The sequence below is a fragment of the Haemaphysalis longicornis genome, unplaced genomic scaffold, assembly GCF_048455015.1.
Source record: "Haemaphysalis longicornis isolate Haplotype H1 unplaced genomic scaffold, Haemaphysalis longicornis Haplotype H1 scaffold_10, whole genome shotgun sequence".
Taxonomy (NCBI): Eukaryota; Metazoa; Arthropoda; class Arachnida; order Ixodida; family Ixodidae; genus Haemaphysalis; species Haemaphysalis longicornis.
The window spans coordinates 69,203,253-69,225,121 of NW_027526204.1; the positions used below are offsets into that span (position 1 = coordinate 69,203,253).

Sequence of the window (21,869 nt, forward strand, 5' to 3'; positions counted from 1 at the left end):
AACATGACTGCCTGTGCAGCACATTTTCTTGGAAACTTAGTACTCTTTATTTTATCCCCTTGTTCACGTTTTCTGCAGATTTGCCTGTTTATGCCAGTAGTGGTTGGCAAAAATTGTGAAGGCTCTTCTTGCAGTGCCTGTCTTGGGGTTCATGGACCAATTCTGAGTGGTTCCTTCCAAAGTGCGAACTCTGTGTGCATTTGTCTGCGCCCCATCTGTGGTGGCCACCCACTCGCTTGTACTGCTCTATCCGGTCTTTAGCATCTTTCAAGTTGTAGCGATGGAGTCATTCGGGAATGTGCGGTGCAAATGGCCAGCAGATGACTTGAGAGCCGAGAGGTTGAATTCAGTGGTATGATGTGGCAAATGCTGGCTTTGTTTACGTTCCTTTTTTGCTCCACTAGCAGTAGTCAGAGTTCCGGTGTCTGGTTTTGCGGCTGTTGGCTGGTGGGAATGTCAGGTCGTCCGGGAAAGGCTTGGGCTCCGTATTGAGCTGCGCCTGCAGACCCAAAGGAGGGTCATCATCATCAGCAGCAGCAGCAGCGTATGTACACCCACTGCAGGGCAAAGGCCTCTCCCATGGATCTCCATTTATCCCGGTTCACTGCGAACTGCAACCAATTTATCCCCGCAAACTTCTTGATCTCATCTGCCCATCTAACTTTCTGCCGCCCCCTGCAACGCTTGCCTTCTCTAGGGATCCACACTGTTACCCTTAATGACCAACGGTTAGCTTGCCTGCGCATTACATGCCCTCCCACGTCCATTTCTTCTTAATTTCTACTAGTATGACCTTAATAACCCGCGTTTGTTCCCTGACCCACTCTGCTCTCTTCTTGTCCCTTAATGTTACACCTGTCATTTTCCGCTCCATTGCCCTCTGAGTCGTTCTCAATTTAAGTTGAACCCTCTTAGTGAGCCTCCAAGTTTCTGCCCCGTAGGTGAGTACCGGTAAGATGCAGCTGTCATACACTTTCTTCTTCAGGGACAATGGTAGGCTGCCATTCATTATCTGAGAATGTCTGCCATATTCACTCCACCCCATTCTGATCCTTCTAATTATCTCTGCCTCATGGTTGGGATCCGGGGTCACAACTTCGCCTAAGTAGATATATTCACTTACCACTTCCACTGCCTCGCCACGTATCTCGAACCGCTGTGCTGTCCCGAGATTATTCATCATTACTTTAGTTTTCTGCATATTAGTTTCTACTGGGTTGGGTTGGGTTGGTTTTTACGATAGTAAGTGAGAAAAAGTGGCAGCGCAACGCCGGCACGTGCGGGAGGAAAAGCGAGCACAAAGTGAACAGAACTCCCACTGGCGCAGTTTCAGGCAGAGGGCGCGCGAGCACTGCGAAGGCGGGAAATTTTAATTCCATTGGGTGGTAGTAGTGAGTGGATAATGGTGGTTTCAATGCTGTCCACAAAACTAAGTGAGCACCACTTTGTTGATGTCCAGAAAGGCCACAGCCGTTGCTGTTTTGTTTTGCCATCGATGGTTTTGCGCACGTGTGCCAATAAAGAGTGGTGTCCTTGCTTTCCAAAATGGTAGAGCGAGCTTCTGGAGGTTTAAAACTCGTCGCCACTATCCACCCTTTTTTCACTTGGGCCACTGAATTGGGCAGTGATGGCTGCCTTATCTTGTGGCGATAAAAACTTCCACTTTTGATTGAGAGTAAATGTGCAGATTGCCACCCACACAAGGAACGCATGCACACTGTACAGCGGTAGCCAGCTAGTGTAGCCAAAGCCAAAGCCGTGCCGTGAGTCACCATCTGTTGACCCATGGTGGTGTTGTTGCAAGGCTGCCTCCACGGCCGTCTGTTGCAGTCTTTTATGTAAACAAATTGGCGGCGACCATGCAAGCGCACTGTGGCAGAAGTTTATGCACTTTGAATCCGGAAAAAATGCATTTGAGCACTTTTTGGACACTTAGCCTCAAATGGATAGATAAAATGTCGACCAGACTCACAGCCAATTTCAATAATGCGGGATCGCTTTCCAAAAACATTTCGCTGCTGCGAGATATGAAACGTTCGCCAGGGACACGAAAATATTTCGTTGCTGTGGGAATTTCGTACTCGTGGGATTTCATTGTCGTTGAGTTTGACTAAGTTTTTTTAAATTGGAAAGTGTTTATCAAAATAGGGGGGGGGGGGGGGGGGGAGGGGGGGTGTCTGCTTGCACGAACTTGCTTCAAACAAAATCGATAGAGGTGGGTCATGGTGACGTATACAATGATCAAAAACTCTTTTGGAGGAACATTTAATTGCTTCGAAATCCATCAAAGGACTCGAGTTGTCAAAGTATAGGCTGCAGCATTTGGCCTACAGACCATTGTGATGTTCTGGAGGAACGGCACCAACGTCAGAATTGTGAGCCATGCAGACAACTGTCCTCTGATCCGTCAAACACAGTAAATACCGTATTTATTCGAATCTAAGCCGATAGTTTTTTTGAAATACTGATGTATCAAACTCGAGGGTCGGCTTAGATTCGAGGATTTTGAAATACGCGCCAATTTCCAAGTGAAGTAGCGCGCAGCTAGCGCCACCCAGAAAAGAAAGTATTGTAGCCATTACTAGACGAGCCAGTAGCCACTTAAGGGCTATAGGCCGCCATTTTGAATTGTGCGGACAGTGGCCTGCGTGCGGTGTGGCGTTTGGTTTCGACAGCGCAAAAAGAAGCGGTGCCATTATAGTGCCGCTTTTAAAAGAAAAGTTGTTTTAGCCGCGGAGTTGTCGTCAAACGTTCGGCGTGGATGAAAAAAATGTCCGTCGTTGGAGGACGCAACGGGAGAGGATATTTGCGTGCGCCGCAACGAGGTTGGCAATCACCGAACCACGAGAATGCCGTCACCATGAAATGGAGATGGCATTGGCTGACTTCGTTCAGACGCAGCGAGCAGCTGCCCTTCCAGTAACGACGGAAGTGCTCCAGGCAAAAGCAAGGGAGCTTTTAAGGGAACGAGGCTTATCGCGGGCACACTTCAAAGCCAGTCGGGGCTGGCTACAGAAATTCATGAAGCACTTCGGCTTTAGCCTCCGTCGTCGAACCTCAATCGTCCAGAAGTTGCCCGGTGATTTTCAAGAGAAACTGATTGAGTTCCAGCACCGCATCTTCCTGTTCAATTAACGTGTTTTCTTTTAGTGAACGCTGACCTCGCCTTTTTGTTCGGCCTACATTCGAGGCAAGTTTTTTTTTTTTTTTCGCGCCTTTGGACTTTCGGGGGTCGGCTTAGAATCGGGGCCGGCCTACATTCGAATAAATACGGTATCCTGGAGCCCTTGAAGCTCTGGAGAGCAGTTTCTTCTGGTAGTTTTGCATTCTGCGACCTCAAATATGGGGACATCTTGACGTGATAGTTTCTGCAGATTGCCTTTCACAGCTTTTACAGGAAAGCTGTCTATGACTAGGAGCCAGCAGGCCGTCACTGGCAAACAGAGTGATGTAGACGAGCTGCATGCGAGTGTAGTGCCATGTTGCGGCGCTCTCTCAAATCTGCGCAATTGTAAAATTGTGCGCTACACCTTTAGCGTATGAAAAAAATGTGGTTGACCCCTCTGTCATAGGAAGGGGTAAAACACGAGAGTGAAAGGTGCCTTCACAGGAGCAGTTAAATGTTAAAGAAACCTCGTTCATGTGCGAAGGGTTCGCGAGCCTGATTGGTTTATTCCGGGACAACAAAACCAAAAATGACATGCACAGAAACAGCAGCTTGAAACACAACGGTCATGGGAGCAACGCCACATCGCAGCCTTGCCTCAATTCACGCACGTCCCCTGTACACGAAGGCGCTGGCATCGAGACGCGAACTGTTGGCACTCATCAGCGTCATGATGCGCTACTTCGCTTCACCTGTCCTAGACGGCAGCACCATCTGAATGAGTCATAGGGAAGGACATAAGGCGCATTTGTAGAGCTGCTCACGTCGCTGCTCCTAGCGCAGTCGGTAGAGCGTCACGTACCTCTCGTTGTGGCGAGAGGGCATGGGCTCGAAACTGGGCGCCGTAGTGTCAGTGGCACTTTTTCTTGCAGCATCACTTCCGTGACGGATATGACATGACTGAGATCTTGGTATACCCAGGCATAAAACACTTTCGTGTTAAAAAAATTCATCAAAAATAAAAAGAAGTCCTAGGTACTTCAAAGTTAATATAAAACAGCTTTTATTTCGCTTGGGAAAATATCTTCCTAGCAATGCATCTGTGCTTACAGGCGAAGCCGACTTTAAGGGAATCGTTGTAAGCTTGGTCTTCGTAAGATGGCTTTCCCACATTGAGTGTTGTACAGTGAAGCGCGTCCGCCTTAAGAGGGTGTATCATTACAAAAAGTGGCTTTGACTCTTGTTTTATTGAAACTATCCTGAAACCAGTTATATGACAATTAGCCACTATGACGACTCTAACAGTACGCCAAGCTTTATTTAGTTTTCAGAATTACATAGTTCACAGTGAAGTTTTAAATATTGTGGAATTCTTGTATGCGGTCAAAACATGGGCTTCTGTGGGAGGAAAACGGAGAGCTCCATGTTTGTCTACTGGAATGAAACTCTAGGTCGTTCAAGTTTCATTGCGTAGTTCGGTGAGGGAGTGTGCTCAATGGCAAGTTAGAAACACGTGTTTTGCTTCGTGCACTGCCTGGACTACAACCCAGTCAAAGCATATTGTAACTCACATTGAGGGCTCAGCACCCCAGCTTTGCTGGTCATCCTTCGTCACAGAGTGGGAGGACAATAAATTTCTTTCTGTCCTGCGCATGAACTCCTCCCAGCTCGTGTGAAGGCTAACTTTGAACAGCCGGTTCCAGTATAGGTAGGCTGGGTGCAGTAGGCTCGGTCAGCCAGCTGCGTGCGTGCAATGACCATCTCCCATTCTACTAAAGCATGCCTTGCTGCCTGTGTCTAGAAGTAAGGCACTTGATCTAGCACCAGCAACTGCTTCACATTGTCAATGTTAGGGCCCGAAACCTTTGACAGTGATTCTTCAAATTTGTCTAATGACTTCATCTGTTAAATGCATTCACATGGACATTCGCTATGAGGAAAAAATGTGGCGATTAGACCTTACGGTAAAGAAGTAGAAACCCACACGGTGCATGAATGTTCGTGAAAACCTTTACCGGAATCTTGCAGCTGGGCATCTTCAAAATAATAAAGGCGGGGAGTTTTTTGGCCAGGTGCACGGGCATTTAGTGCGACTGCGAATTCTCTCCAAGCATGTACGGTATTGGCAATGGCTACAGAAATTTCACCAATTATTTTGTTCTTTTGGATCATTGTTCTTTCAGACACGCAGACCATTGTCTGGTCTATGTTGTCCACATTGAATGCAATATAGCCGTGACCAAATCGCAGCATGTTCAAAAATGACCGAAAGGCACTCACTTGTTTCTGTAGCCATCTGGCGTCTTCTGGCTTCCATTTGTCGCCTGTCGCACGGAGATGCAGAAACACTGCTTTCACCTGGCAATACAGGGGTTGAAGCTAGCAAGTTTCCCATCTGCAGGCTCCTGGCCGATGCATGGCTTCTTCTGGTGGCAATGTATTACTAACAGCACGTCTGGCAGTGCTGTCATGCTAAGAAAAACTCGAACAGGGCAATGTTTACCTTCACTGAAAACTGGCACACTGCTGCTAGTAGTGCGTTGCAACCTTGCCATGCCGCAGTTTTGTTGCAGCAAGGTTTCACACTTGCTTTCAGCTCCCACATCCGCTTGCAATCAATGCTGTAGTGCCATAAGGCCTTGTGCGCATTTTGTCCAGCTTTGCAATGTGTCACGAAATTGAGAGGTGGTTTAGTGGCCGATGCCTCGGATGGGAGGAGCGACAAAGAACTCTCCCCTACGTGCAAATCAGATGATGTGGTTCAGACCTGCTAACCGGTGATAGGTCCACGCCTCATTCACTGCTGATTTCAGGCATGAGACGGGGCACAGGATGGCCATTTCAAATTTCAAAATAACTTTCACGACACGCATAGAAAATACAGAAAAGACCAACACGGAGGGTAATACACACAAAGAAAACGAAGCTCAGCTTAGGAACTAGGCGACTGTAACACGAGAGGAGGAGAAAGCAGACAATAGGCAGGCTTGGCGGCTTCTCCCAACTACTTACAACTGGCCTGCTAGATACCCCCCCCCCCCCCCCCCCCCACACACACACACACATACACAACACGGTACACTAAGAGAGGCGGATAATCAAGTCCGGTGAGTTTATGTGAAGGAGGATGGTAATAGAGAGGGAGGATGTCTTAGCTGCAGGTCAGTCAGTGAGCTCACTGGGTGCGTCGGTCCGCCGGTCATCGGCGGTGGGGTCCCTTTTATCGGCAATGCAATTCGGGTACACCTTGGCCACGCGCAGTTCCCTCCTTGAGGGGAATTCTCAGGGCCCAAAGTCGCCGCTGTCATCGCTCTCGGGCCGCTACGTCAACCGCACAACCTTCCACTGCCGCTTCTCCCTTCTTCTCCACACGAGTCGCAAACGCCGTGCTGCACCGAGCACGGAACTCTCATCCCTTTTCCGCCAAAACAAATGGCCCATGAGCCGCAATGGCGGCGAAGACACTCCTACTCTGCCGGCATTCCCCCACTGACCCCAAATATGGCAAGCGAAAAAAAAAAAGAAAGTCATGGAGGGACACGAATTTTGCGACGCAATGCCACTGCAAAACCTTGTGCGAACAAGAAAGATTTGACGCAAGACCGTGACAACAAACCAGGTGCTGCAGTGTGAACGGCCTCTTGTCAAGAAAGCTTTATCTCAGGTTTTAGGAGCTTGGAGCCAGACAAGTTCGTTTTTTTAAGGCCTAAAATTTAGAAAAAAGTTGTGCACACCTTCACCTAACGATGACCATGGTTGAACGCAAAGCTTTCTCCTGAAGGATTCGTTGATTGTCATTCGTTGAGTTTGGGCTTCCACTCCCAAACGGTCTGGCACACCTCAACCTAACGATGACCATGGTTGAACGCAAAGCTTTCTCCTGAAGGATTCGTTGATTGTCGTTCGTTGAGTTTGGGCTTCCACTCCCAAACGGTCTGGACTTTGACTCTTTGACTATGACTCACAGTGGCTTTGACATTGACCCTTCGCCATTTGATTTCACACAAAAAAAGCTTCACATTCAGCCATTGTCATTATTAGGCTTCGCCATTTGATTTCACACAAAAAAAGCTTCGCATTCAGCCATTGTCATTATTAGGCAGAGGGGTGCATGATTTTTCTTTCTAATTTGCACGTCCATGCACCCCTTTCCAAATCTAAACTGGTTCATGCATGTTGGAAGGGTGCAGTTGGGTAGATGTTGGCTTCATAACGCGAGGGAACCAGGTTTGATTACGACCACTGGAAGCATTTTTTTACTTCATTCAGGATCACCATGATCATCAGGGAAAGTTGCATTTCATGCAGTGCGTTTGGTGCGTGTGGATGCCATCAGTGAGACCTAGAAAGCTTCGATTTAAGAAAGCATAACAGGTTTAAAAAAGATCATCTTTCTTTATCATTTAAACAGGAATCAGGGTACTCGGGGACTATGCCAGTACACAGGTAGGCTTTCTTATCTAGGCAGTGTTTATTGGTTCAGCTTGAGTCAAACCACATTATCAGGATGCGAAAATAGATGCACAAGATGTTACATTGGAGAAGGTGTCCAAGAACTGCCTTCCTTCATGTTGTGGTAGTGCGGTAAACGAGCTGCTTGCAGGAGAGTTTCCTCCGTTCTGACGGTCAGAACCAAGAGCCAAACTATTTTGTTACCGCGGGAAATAGACATATTTTTGAGGGCCTAAAAAATTTTTTGTGTGCTGAATTTATTTGTTAGACACATGTTGCAGTCACATAAAATTCAGATGATTGAATGCCCCATCCAGAACCCAAGTTTTTATAATGTTTTCTTCAACGGTGGTTGCATAAAATTATCAAATTCAAAATTTTTGTCCTGACATCGCAGATAATGAAAAAAAATGTAGCAAACCATCTGTAGTAGAAAAAATTTAGAATATACATTTTGTAGGCACACACTTCAAAAACCCGTCTGAAAAAAAGGATTGGGTTGTATGGAACAATTTGTCAGGTGTGAAAGAAAATGTTAGCATGCAGACTGCTCGCAGGTTGTGGTGAAGCCCAACCTCCATTTCAAAATTGCAGTTTTTGATGGTTCTCTGGAAGAAATCTAGTGGTTTGACTATATTAGAGGCACCAGTTATTCCCCGCTCGATGTAAACGCCAGCACAAGCTCCAAGACAATCAAGCGATCCACTTGGAATTGACTGTCTAAATCAGTGGTGGATGCTTGTTGACATTCGAATAATCACTTATCTGTCAGAATTTTCACTTGCGGTTTATTATCTTATGACTAACAATGGCAGCCCTGCCTGCAGGAATAAGTTGCAATGTCTAGAATCATGCCCTGCAAGCCTTCACCGTGCACCTGTCGCGCGGCGAAGAGTTCAGCACTACAAGCCTTCTACATTGCAGCACTAGCTGGCATTTTCAAGAAGAAACAATATCAAACCCCTCGGAGACTGTCAGAATAGAAAGTTCTACTAAGAAGCGACACTAGACCTCTGGAAATACCCTTGTACGGAAACGAAAGTGGCCGGTGAACAGCTGTCGGTGCTCAAGGCTGATTGGAAGTGCTGTTCTTGTCTGAAATGATATCCGACAAACTTGGTGTTATCTTTTTGTTTTAAGCTGGAACTGTTGTCACCAGAAGTAAGGTGTGGGCGAAGTAAAATCATGAGCGTCATCCTTTTTTCGATGAACAATAACGGGCGATGGAGGTGCCACGGCAAATCTGCTAAAGTTGTGTAATTGCGTAGTAGTACCAAATATATAAGCTTTGGCAAAATAAAGCTACCGTTTCTCCAGACCAAAGGTCACAAGTGAATGGCTGGTGTCATTTTCAGGTAATTATCAGCCCTTATTGCTGTCAGATTAGAAAACTGGCAGCATAACTCAGTGTTTAACTGGCTTAGCACCTTTTGATCAAGAAAATGTGATGGCAATGTAATGTAAATATAAACGAGAACTTAACCACGAGTGGCATGCTTTTTTCTCAAGCGCAGCAGCCATGCCCCCTTTCAAAACACACGTACCACCTCAGCTCGCAAAAAATGCTGGCAAGAAACAACTACAACGTGTCGAAAGTGGCACTCTAAAGCATCAACCACCGGTAACCAATTTTACTAGGCATGGTAACGAAAGAGTTAAGTGGCACGGCCAGAAAAGAGCAGCGATGATACAGGAAGGAGCACACTGACGTGCTTACAACTCGAGCGGACAGAGCAACCTCCTCAGCGGTGGCCCACGATGCACTGACTGACTTGCGGAGAGGCAAGCTTTTATAACCAGAGATCCCAGCGGTCAGTGCACATCTATTGTGTTGCGAACGACACCTCAAAAGTACAAACACACAGAATACCCTCCAAAGGTCTCATGATGGAAGCCGGTGCACACTGTGCCTGAAAGAGGGTTGAAAAAGAGGAGTCTAACAGATAGTAAACGCACACAAGCAAAAGCACTTTTGAAGAGCTGGAGAAACAATAAATCGTGCTGCTGCTGTCACTGGCCACTCCTGCAGGCTCCTGTTTGTTCACGAGGGTTCTGGCCGCGCTGTACTCGTGAAGTCGCATGTGCGAAGCAATTAGTCTTCCTGTCCCAGCATCAGTGCTGTGCAAAAAAGTATCAGGGTGTGCCACTGCGCTGTGGGAGGCAACACACACACTGTTGATTTGTAACAGCTTCTCCACCGGGGGCTGGAGATCCCAATGGATAAGAGTCATCAACCATTGGCCAGAGGGCTGGTTTTGCTGAGTTGTCCTTGGTAGGTGCTCATTCCCAGACCTTGGTTTACTGATGTTGTGCTGGTCTCCTAGGTGAATACATCAGGTCAGGCACTGGACGAAGCGTCCAACTGGGATGGCTGTGGCTTAGTAAGGCATGCAACAGAACAATATTGAAAACACAGCCGCATTCCGGCAAGCACGAAGACCAATCAACACTAAAGCTTTACCAGGCATTTAGGTGCGACAAAAATATGCAAGTAACTACAATAGTTCATATTTTAGGCCAGCAGAGCTTTAGCCAGGCACACTAACTCTTAATAAAAGGCTGACATTTCGCATCATCGGAAATACCCAACACAAAAAGAAATGCAATCAAAACCTGAGTCGGGAAGAACACAGCAGTCGAGAAAGTGAGGTGTCTGGAGCTGGAGGCCACTTCTCTTTTTGAGAGCCACGACTGAAGCTCTCAAAACCACTGCGGTGACTCAGTGGCTAAGGAATCGTGCTGCCGAGCCCAAGAATGGGGGTTGGATCCCAGCTGTGTTGGTCGCTTTTTTTATGGAGGTGAAAAGCAAAATTGCCCTTGTGTTCGAGGTTAAAAATCCCCAGGTGGATGAAATTCATCCGGACCCCTCCACTATGGCCCGCGTCATAGCCCTGGTGTAGCTTTGATGTATATGACAGCACATGAAAGAAGACTAGAGCTCTCAGCATTTCTCTGAGCTTACCCCCTTTTGGGTAGCACCATAGGTGTACCCGTTCTCTAAAGGCTGCTGCGACCGCATGAGAAAACAATGGTCAGTCTCTGCGACAACTGTCAAATGTGGAGAAAAATGCCGAAATTTCCACCACTCGAGCTAGGTGCACGCATTTGCTCTTGGAAGCACAGTATGCTTGGCAGGACGTAAGGCTCTGACAGTACTCATTGGCATGCCCACACTGAAACACTCGCTGCAAGTTTGCCCGAAAATTTCTGCTTTCTGATCGTCCCTTGCCTCTTTAGCAGCATCATCAGTAAATAAACACTGAAGGGTGGTAGTGTTCTCCTCCTTGGCGACCACGGCTGCACTAGGCCCATGCTGCCGTGTTTCCACCGTCGGCTCAGCTGACTGTGGACTGTCGTCGGGTGCCTGGACATTGTTTAACAGGGTGTTGTTTAACATTGTTTAACAGGGTATGGGGAAGTAAACTTCTTGTGATGCTTTGTTTGCTCAATTTAAATCTACATGAGTAGGCAAGTAGTGAGCTTATCCTTTGCATACCTTCAGCAACCCTCCACCTATCCCTTTCTCAATTTTTAAATTTATGGCTTTATCAAAAAATGCTACTTTCAAGGTGCCAGCACCATAAAAATGAACTACGTGTCAACCACTGTATTGCATGTCCTGCCAGTTGCTTCTATTTCTCTCTTGTAGTACAACTGTTAGGCTAGTTAAAAATAGCATACATCAGTGACCAGTATGGCATAAAACTTTGCTTTTTTTCTTTTTATCAACATAGGTACCCAACCAACAATCTCGAGAGGATCAGTTTCGAAGGGAAGCCATATGCGTGTAAAGCCAGTTAGCAACACAGCCTCATGAAGACCACATTCATCATTTATGAAACCACGGACGCCAGCAAACGGCCCTACACCTGCAGTGTCTGCATAAAAGTCTTTGCTAAGGAATGCTATGTTCTCGCACACAGCAGAGCACACTCTCTTGAGAGGCCTTACTTATGCGAGATCCTCCAGAAGAGATTCCCACAGAAAGGGATACTCGTGAACCACATGAAGCTGCACAGTGGTGAAAAACCCAATGTGTGTGATATTTGTCAGAAGGCATTCGTTAAAAAAGGAGACCTGAGTCGGCACAAGAGGTCCCACAGCGGTGAAAAGCCATTTGTATGTAGTATCTGTCGAAAAGAGTTTACCCATAAAGCACAGCTGGTAGCCCACAAAATGTTGCATGCAGGGAACAAGCCGTACACGTGTGGTACCTACCAGAACAGCTTTGCAAAAAAGGATAATCTTGTTAAGCACGAGAAATCTCACTCTGGCGAAAGGCCATACGTGTGCGATAGCTGTCAGAAGAGCTTTGCGAAGAAAGAAAGCCTGCTGAGGCACCAAAAGCTACACGCAGTCTCAAATCTCCACGTCTGCAGTACCTGTGGCATGAGCTTCCCCACGAGGGATAGCCTGCTTAGGCACGAGAAATTGCATACTGGTGAAAGGGTGCACATGGGCAATGTGTGTCAAATAAGCTTTGCTAATAAAAATACCCTGCTTAGACACGAAATATTGCACAGTGGTGAACGACCGTATGTTTGCAGTTTTTGCCAAAAGAGCTTTGCTCAGAAGGTTACCCTGGTCAGGCATGCAAAATTTCACTCGGGTGAAAAGCCGCACGTCAGCAAGACCTGCCATAGGGGCTTTGCTAAGAAAGGTAACCTGGTTAGCCATGAAAAGTTGCACATGGTTTAGAATCCAGGTGCCTGCAGCTTCTGAAGCAGTTGTAGAACTTACCATTATCATGTTTCTCCAGGGCTTGGAGATGAGGAGAGAGATAGGTAGTTGGGTCGTATAGGCAGAGCCCATGGCTTGCACTTTAGGGCTCGCCCCCTCAGGCAGTTCGTACTTGAGCGTCCGGCTGAGAGGCCATCCAAATAATTCCTCTTCCTCATTTGGTTGCCCTACGAGACCTGTTTTGCCGACAGGTTGCGCACTCCGCGTGGGTCGTCGGGTGATGCAAGTCAGACATGAAATCGCGTCGGATAACCCAGCTTTTTAATACATTTTTAATGCAGGGACTTTGGCAAGACTCGACTTGCCCGTCGTAAAACCGGCTTGTCGTGAAACCCGGGGACATATAACTAAGGGTTCCACTGTATTTTACAGTGTGAAACGTTTGAGGCCGCGAGTGCCTCAAAGATTTGAGCGAAAAATCATTAAACTTGTCAGCAAGCTCAGCACACTCTCATCGCAAGAATACTTAAATTGGTTTTCCAGATGGTTTGTTTACGTTTTTTTTTTTTGTGCTGTCATTTTTAACGCGAGCTGTCAAAGATGCGCTTACCTCTGTCTTTTTTGGCTCCCGTTTTCTTGTTACATTTATTTTTGAAAGAGCTAAACAGCAGCCATTTATTTGTATCTCTAGCCTTGACAAATTATTACACAGTGCTTACTTTGTGAATCAGTTTTTGTGCACCGTGTAATTTAAGCTTGCACGAATTTTGGAGTTTTTGAAATTCTATATTTGTAAGTGAAGGATATAATGGGGATGTATGTCCCTCAAGTTAGCATTTGATGTATATTTGTCAGAAAGAGAAGGCGTGTAAGATTCCCGGTGGTAGTAGAGGTTATTTAATGCAATGTGAATTGTTCAGTTTTGTGGCTGAGTTGTGCAGTTCAACAAATACTCTCTACTCTCAACAAGTATTTTGTCTACTCTCTATTTGGATAAATAGCCTGTCATATCACTTGTCAGGAGACAACTGTGATTTTATGACTAGATAAAGGAGTACATCTGTAGGCTATGCCCTCAGTTTTTTAAGTGCCGAGCACTTTAGGTGCTCGCCTTGTCGTCGTAGCTCGCTGTAACGCTCAATGTTAAGCGATTGCCGAAATAGGTGGCGCAGCGCGATATTGGACGCAAGCAGAGCCCAGCATACACATAGTAAGGTGTCCCGCTGAAGCTTCGAAAGCCAAGCCGTTTAAATAGTCATAAGTGTTCGAAACTCGTGAACCGCTGGCGCTTGTCATACATCTCCTTGTCGTTCAGCGCAAAAAAAGCTGCAGGTACATTTTAGGCAAAATATACGTAATTCACCAGCAGCGCCCGCGTTCATTTAGTTAGGAACGCTCGTTGGGTTGGTTTTTGCGATAGTAAGCGAAAAAAAGTGGCAGTGCAACACCAGTACGTGTGGGAGGAAAAGCAAGCATAAAAAGAACAGAACTCCCGCTGCCGCAGTTTAAGGTGGGGGGCGCGCCAGCACTGCAAAGACGGGAAATTTGAATTTCATTGGGTGGATAGCGGTGCTACAGCCTATTATGATGAATCGCTGCTCTGCACTTCTAACAGCATTCACGTTGGGTGGAATGGCTAACTTTTTTTTTTACATTTAACATGGATTTTTGAATTGGAAAAGTGGATTTGCAGGTGCCATTTATCTGCATCATCTTTCTCACCAATTTATGGATGTCAGCTATGTCGACAGGCATTCCAACCTATGGGCTAAATTTAGTAGAATACTAACATGTTGAACCTGTCAGGCCTGTGCCTGAATAATCGAAAAGTAAGTAGCTGTGATACAATACAAAGTAAAAATTTGGAATGCAGGAATAGCAGGAAAATGCCATACAATATAGCATGACAGTTTAATTGTCAGCTCAGCGACTGGAACAGGCACATGGTGTTTTCATTTTTTTCAGCAAGTGCCAGTGACCTAATGCTCTAGATTTTGGATAAAGAGTAATATGATGGGGCATATTTGTTGAACTATACAATGCAGCGACAACTAAGACTTTTACCACACTATTTTCAGTCGCATTTAGGTTGAGTGCATAGTAGAAACTTTCAAATATCAAAGCAAGCATTAACCTAAACTGATTGAGCTGGATAGCGATATATTTGAAAGCTTGGATTGCGTTCTTAGTATTTGAGGTACAAAAATATACCGTACAATGCGGAATATAGGTAGAGCCGGAATATAGGTCAACCCCCTTACCTTGTAGCCGAAAAATTCAAAGAAATATTTCGGTACCTGACATCAATTTATTGAAGCTATAACTTGTTTCGTCTCAGATTACTCGTTAGGGTTGTCTGAAATGTCGTCAGACGACTGCTTCTTGCTGGATGTCGCCCACACAGCAAGTCGTCCTCGATGCAGTCCAGGGATTTGTTTATGCGGCATTTCTTAACCTTGCAGTCCCGACGTTTTTTTGTAAGCACAAAAATGTTTTCTCTGTGTTAAACTAATTTCTACGGCTCCCCTAAGCCCATAAACAAAAAATAGAGGAGGTAGTGCAAGTAATTACTGATTTATTAATGAGGACAATAATCGAAGACACCTGGCAATTAAAAATGTTATTTTGAGTGGAAAAAAAATCCCTGTTGTGCTAACTTTTATGGCCACATAAGCCTACAAGCAAAAGATGAGCTCCGCAGTGCAAATATTTACAGATTTACAAGCCTGGGAGGACTTCTGGTTCTTTTAGCCTCGACGTCGTAATTTTGTGTTCACTGGAGCTTTTTCTTCTTTGTAGCGTCCGGCTACACTACACTACTACAATGGTGATGTATATCGCAAAACTCATCCTTGAAGGACAAGTCCCAAAAAACTAGCAGTCTTGGCTTTGTTCTCTATGCACTAGAGTGAATACGGCAATGTGATTTCATTTGGAATCACCGGGACAGAATGGATTAAACACAAGACCATGTCATCGTGAAGCAAACACAAAGCAAAGAACACTCATGTGCAGACCGCGTAGTGAGAGCCAGTCTGTGCAGGCGGCCAGCAGGTATCTTGGGGTATCCAGTAGTAGAGATATCGCAGGACACTCGTGGACAGAAGTCGCCACTTTGTATGGGTGCACTGGTGCACAGGGCAGCACCCATGAAATGAAGTCTTGCGAGCGTCGCATACGAAAAGCCGCCCCTTAGCTAATGCCAATAGCGTACACTTCCTTTGGTGACACTGAATTAGTGCAAGGCTGACACCTTGTTGGCTATGGAAAATGCCCAAATTTCCTTTTAAATGCTGCTGTGAACTGGCACCAAGCACCTAAACAGCGCCTAAACTCATTTTGAGCTGGAGGAAAACAGCACGCACTCATTTACTCACAGCGAGAGAAGCAACAATACAAAGATGGCAGCACGTCCGATTGATGGTGGTGGTAATGGTACCTTTACGGTTTGGATGGGCTTGATGGGCTGCCCAGTTGCCAGATGACAACTAGAATTAAGCCAGTGACCTCTATATAGGTCAAGTGGTGACTTCGGCAAATTTTTTGGGTAAAATATCTCGCCCTATATTCCGCCTTTATGGTGGTAGTTTAAAGGAGCCATGAAGAGAAAATGCAAGTTGGTTTTATTCGAAAGATTTCGTGTTTTATAGTGCCCCCAGCGCTTGTCCGGATACAAACGGTGCTTTATTCACTGAGAAATTAAACAATTTAGGTTAAAATTTTTATTTTCCCGCTCAATCGTGCGTTTTCGTGGTCCCAACCCCAAAGCCCCGCAGTGCTGGGCAGCTAAACCATAGTGCGCGGAGTACCAACAGCAGTATGCATCAGTGCTTCTATGTTTACATGTGCTTTCGAAACTTCCACTGTCGGTCCCACCATTCCTATTGCTTTAACTCTTTCAATAGGGCACCATAGGCCATCGGACGCCGGTGTCCGATGATTTCAAACGTCCCACGAAAGCTAAAAAGGCGCCTGGTGGACAACTAACGCCATCTGGCATATTTATTGAAAACTCATTCTTCGATTTTATTATGTTTTGTAGATATTTCGCATGCAGAGACCGCAACAAGAGTGAAATTTGAACCCATGATAGTGGCGAAATGTGTGAAAATGGCGTCCATCGGACACGGAATTCCTGATGATTTCAAACGTCCCACGAAAGCTAAAAACAGCGCCGGTCAGACAACTAACGCCATCTGGTGTATTTATTGACAACTCATTTTTCGATTTCCTGATGTTTTTTATATTTCGCGTGCAGAAACTGCGCCAAGAGTGATATTTGAACCTGCGGTAGTGGCGAGTTGTGTGAAAACAGTGTCTGCTGTATTTGGGCTGTATTTATAAACAAAACGGGCTTCCTGTTCGACGACTGTGGCTTTACACATTGATGTGTATGTAAAGTCTGGACAACATACGGTAGGGATATTTTGCCAGATGCGCTGTGTCATATCGCGTTATCACCTTTATGATAGGCTGGCACTCGTGTCAGATTACCGCTACGGAGCGATGTGCGACACTTCTCAAGAGCGCTGGATTTTTTTCTGGTTTTTTACCACTAAAGTGAAAAGGATTTAGTGTCAGAACACAAAAAAATGTGCTTGGATGCATGACCGACTTGCACATGAGTGGCTTCGAGAAGTGGCACAGCCGTCAGTTCCGCTAGGTTGCGAGTTGCAAGGTATTCAGAAGGAAACGTTGCCGGGAAATTGTCGAAAGTAACCGAAAAAGTCGCCACCCTAAAGTGAATGTTGGAAAAAAAACGCCAGAAAAATCGCCATTTTCAACAAGGCGATGCTAGTAGGTAATTTTGATTACCTTTGTGGAAAAAACGCAAAAATTAGGATATATAAAAAACCGTATAACAAGATTTATTCATTAGTTGTGGTGCAAGAAAGTGACAGCGGCTGACTACTGTCTACAAAAAAGCTAAAATATGCAAGTTTGGGTGAAGCGTTCAAAGAATAACGACAACTTAAAACAGGCGTTCGCTGCACACAATGTTGTCCCACTTTCGACGCCTTTTTACGTTTCCACGCCTATTATACATTGTCATAAACACTTCCAATCACTCTGCATAAAATCTCAAGCCCATTGTAAACTACTGAAGCAATACAGTTTAACCGACGGCGTTGGTAGAAAGCTTTGACACTACAGTTGAACACAGATATATCGAATTATTGTCTATATCGAACAGTGCAAACATCCCCTTGAAAATCCCATGCAAAAGTATAGGGCTGTTGTTCGCGTGTATCGAACTCCTGATCACGGGCAAATTCGATATATCGAATTCCGCGCCGAAGGTGCCCCTGAAAGTTGGCTTCCTCTGATGGGGTGGAGTTGATGATAATGTTGACTCATCGCAGGAGCTGCCTGGTTTGGTGAGACGGAGGCGGCGTCCGCGGCATTATGTCGCTTCGATGGCCTTCAACAGCTGTTTTCACGCTAGCACGAGGGGAAGCTCCATGATAGCTAGAACGCGGATAGTGGTTGGGGCGAAAGGTCATAAAGGAGCAACTTTTTCTGTGATTGAGCTGTTTGGTGGCTCGTGCAGGGGGACCGATGCTGCGTTGTATGTTTGTTTTGTCCAAGGCATTCATTTCGGAGCAACGAAGGCGGGAATTCGTCGGGTGCAGGCTGCCGAAAAGATGTTGGTTGAAAAGGCGTTCGGAATTCCTCGCAGTAGTTTTGAGGGCGATGCACGCATCAACGTTCACGTAAAGGCCAATGCAGCACAACCCGCCCCGGCAATTACGGAGCGTGTCGGGTACAAAGCGACTTCGTTGCACGCCTCCAGATGGGTAAGGTGTTCGGTTCGGATACTGAAGATAACGGCACTCAGTGCCTGACAACGTTCCCAACCGCCTACTGCAGCCGAGGTTCCGTCAGCGTTATTTGCCTCTGTTGTGGCACAGTGTACAACGTTGATTTTCTCATTTGTGCATGTTTGTAATCTTGAAGACAATTTGGTGTACTTTACGACGCAGAAGAAAAAACAAGCGAAGCTCAAAGACATTTCAATGTTAAATAAAGTGCGGTGGTCATCATGCTGCGGTTCGGATTTCCCGTGCTTTGAGGGTCAAAACGGTAAACTACCGTTTTCCACGACTTCAGAAACCTCTCAGTGATGTGCGGAGTTGTCAGATAATCTTCAGATAGGTGTATTTTATATATCGAATTATCGATATATCGAATTATTTCGCGATCCCCTTGGAGTTCGATATATCCGTGGTCGACTGTATATATACGACAACCGGTGCTGAATATTAAAACAGGCAAGGCAAATTTCTACTTGTGCCGGTAGGTGGCGCTGTACGGTGGATGGATGCGAAGAAGTCCTTAGATATCTACAGGATCGGGAAGCAGGAGATCACAAGAGAAAAACTATTTGATAATACCAAAGGGAGTGTATTGCTTTTTGAAGCCGGAGCGGGTTGCTTGCGGACAAAAACACTTATCCGCGAGCCGGTACAGGAAGAACTATGTGCAGGCTGCGGAAATGAGCCAGATACCATGCAACATATTGTAACCGAGTGCAAAAGTATCCGTCCTCAGTGATGGAGCCATCCAGCTTTGGAAGCCCTTGGCTTTAAGGTTAGCGGAAAAGTGAACTGGACAGCATTAGAGGTTAGTAAAAGAAGGTTAGAATGTTGGCGGGAAAAGAGCAGAGAACAATCTGGGAAGACATGCGAACAAAGAAAAAAGAAGTCAGGCTAGCACAAAAATTTTGTAAAAGTATTTTATTTTTTATTTTGACATCATTTTTTATTTAGTTTGTATTTTTTTGGCGAGGTGACTGTACAGTGGCATTGCGACTAAGGCCGCTGTGCAATGCCACCCTGTTACAAAGGGGAAGCCACTAAGCATCATCATCATCGTCATGTTTTGCACTGCTTCGCAGGCTCTATAGGATTTAGCCCTGAATTTTCATATGGAAAAATATTGTGGATCAAACTGAATTACACCAAATAGCCAGAAGATATTGTTATTGAAGTGGTAGTAGCTCAAAGTTTTCTATTTTGGCTCACCTAGTTTTTTACTGCCCCAGGAAACCCGACGACTACAAGGGGATCCCTGGTGAAGGAAAGCTCCATCCGTGCCGGCGCGGTCAGCAGTGCAGCAACACAGAGACTGCTTCTACCATTCGTGAAAACTTGGATGGCCTGAAAACTCCTTACACCTGCAGCGTGTGCAAGAAAATCTTCAAAAAAAAGCGCAATCTTGCCCTGCACAGCAGGGTACACACAGGCGAGAGGCCCTATGTGTGCAGATTTTGTCAGAAGGGCTTTACTCAGAAAAAAACGCTCATCACGCACGAGAGGGTGCATACCGGTGAAAATCCGTTTGTCTGTAGTATCTGTCAGAAAGGCTTCAAGCAGAGAGATAGACTGGTAAAGCATGCAAGATGGCACACTGGTGAGAAACCTTATTTTGGCAACAAAAACTTTCTCGCCAAAATGGGCCTCAGTAACGAAGTGCCGCAGCCTGTCGGAAAGCCCTTTGTGTGCAGCCTTTGCGAAGAAAGCTTTCCGCAAAAGCAACAACTGGTTACCCACATGAGGTTGCATGCTGGTGATAAACCACATTTCTGCAATATCTGTCAGAAAAGGTTTACTACAAAAAGAGACCTGAATAAGCACAAACAATCACACCTTGATAAGAGGCCCCACGTCTGTGGTGTTTGTTATAGACAATTTGCTGAGGAGTCATCGCTCTTTAATCACGAGAAATGGCATTCTGGGGTAAGAAATTATCTCTAAAATGTTTGTCAGAAGAGCTTAAAAAAAAAAAGCACTGATGAGGCATTAAACATTGCTCGTTGACAAAAAAGCCCTAGGTATGCCATGTCTGCCAGGAAAGCTTTGCTCAGAAGTGGATGCTTGTCAGACACGAGAGATTACAAAGTGGTAACAAGCCGTTTGTACGTGGCATCTGTCAAAAGAGCTTTATCCTGAAAGGTAGTTTGATAAGCCGCAAAAGATTGCACTCTAGCCAGAGTCCATCTACCTGTGTTTATTGCAACAAGAACTTTGTCAAGAAAGATGGCCTGGTAAGGGATGAAAAACTTCACAGTTGCAAAAAGCGCAGTTAGCCCACTGTCGCCACAAGAGTTGTTCTTGATACATCATACAATCCTGTACAACAGTCCGGGCACTTCCATTTCAAATCGTTGTGCTGTGCTTTTCTTTTAGCTGTGAACTGTTCAGTCTCTTTCAGTCACCCAGTGGCATTAAGCTGTCATTTGCAAGCGTTTATGAAGTAGTGTGTGCACAAATTATCACTCACAGGCAGATGTTTGTCTACCAGAACCCAAGCGTACAATTTCTGGATACGTTGCTTTTGTCATTGAAAGGTACCGAAGTTAGTTGAATTCTTCTTTCTTGCCTTATTGGGCTGTTTTTCCCATTTGAACCAATATCTGACTATATCGCAATGTTTCCACCCTCCGTTTCTCTGTTATGGGCAGTGACAAAAAAAGACTATGCTCCAGATGTGGCCACCACTATACCTCACTGGAGTAATTCCACTGCGTTTTCATGCCACTATAGCCAACATCAAGAAACTGGTGGGAAGGCTAATGCAAGCGACACAGCAGCATCAAACTCCCTGTTTAATGAGAAAATAAATATAAATCAGCTGGAAAATCATGAAACATGGCCTACACATTTTATTTTCAATTTGGCAGCACCGTTGGTAGATATTGTTTGCTACCCTAAAGCTCATATTTATTGATTTATTTTACGTACCATGAAGCGCTTACGTATTGTAGAGGGGAGTGGGGTGCACATTGAAAGCAACAAAAAAAGCAGGTGACACAACTTCAGCACGAAAAACACGCTGACTAACCATACACTGATGATACAAAAATGTGCAAAACAGCAGCATTGAACCATAAACAGTAACAGCATGACCACGCATACCCACATGTATGCAGTGACAACCTATTCATTAATCATGTGGCCTCATGGCCCATAAAACGAAGCAAAGCCTGGCTGAAAAGAGAAATGTCTGATATCTTGCCATGTCGCGGTGCAGATGATTCCAATCTTGGACGTATTGGGAAGACACAAATGAAGGGGGTATTTGTGTGACATTGTGTTAATAATAATTTATTTTGGTGTTCTAGATTGCGAGCAGAGTGGAACGCATCCATCGAAAACAGTTCTTTTTCAAGAGGCATGACTATATGTTTGAAATAAAGATTATGCAGATGAAAAGCTGTGTTTATGAGATGATTTCATAATGACGTGAATGCCCTGGCCAGCGTTTACCACCCTGGCAATCAAAAGGTTTTAGATCATCAGGTATGCCTACAGCATCCCTACATGCCACTTGCCAGTAGGCAGTGTTTTCCCGTCCAGATCCCACCCTTGCCTGTGAACCCGCACTTGTTCGGCAAGGGCATACCTCCTCTCTTCTTTCCCACCCTGTGTCCCCTACAGACATGGGATCCCCTTCCACCCCACTTGCCCTGCACCCAAATGCCCTTCCAACCCTTTACTTGGAGTGTAAGTAAGGAAGACATTTTTGCTCGGAGTGTCATCCACCTACCTACCACCCCAGCCGAGTGTCTGCATCGCTTAAGAGGACTAGCTGAACATGGATCATGGCATGGATTTCAAGTCAATGTAAG

The 21,869-nt window shown here is 45.6% G+C and overlaps 1 protein-coding gene across 6 annotated transcripts in view; it reads left to right on the top strand.

Annotated features, from left to right (window-relative positions):
- Nucleotides 1-20,511, top strand: part of LOC144158685 (uncharacterized) — a 41,734-nt gene extending 21,223 nt beyond the window's left edge. For 5 of the 6 annotated variants that reach the window (XM_077689725.1, XM_077689723.1, XM_077689727.1 and 2 more), the window contains exon 5: nucleotides 19,284-20,511. In XM_077689725.1, coding sequence (XP_077545851.1) covers nucleotides 19,284-19,995 — 712 coding nt within the window. In that variant the 3' untranslated portion in view covers nucleotides 19,996-20,511. Of the gene's footprint in view, nucleotides 1-11,292; nucleotides 11,677-19,283 lie in introns of those variants that run through there. The other variant, XM_077689728.1, reaches the window with a different exon arrangement.
- The last annotated feature ends 1,358 nt before the right edge of the window (nucleotides 20,512-21,869 follow it).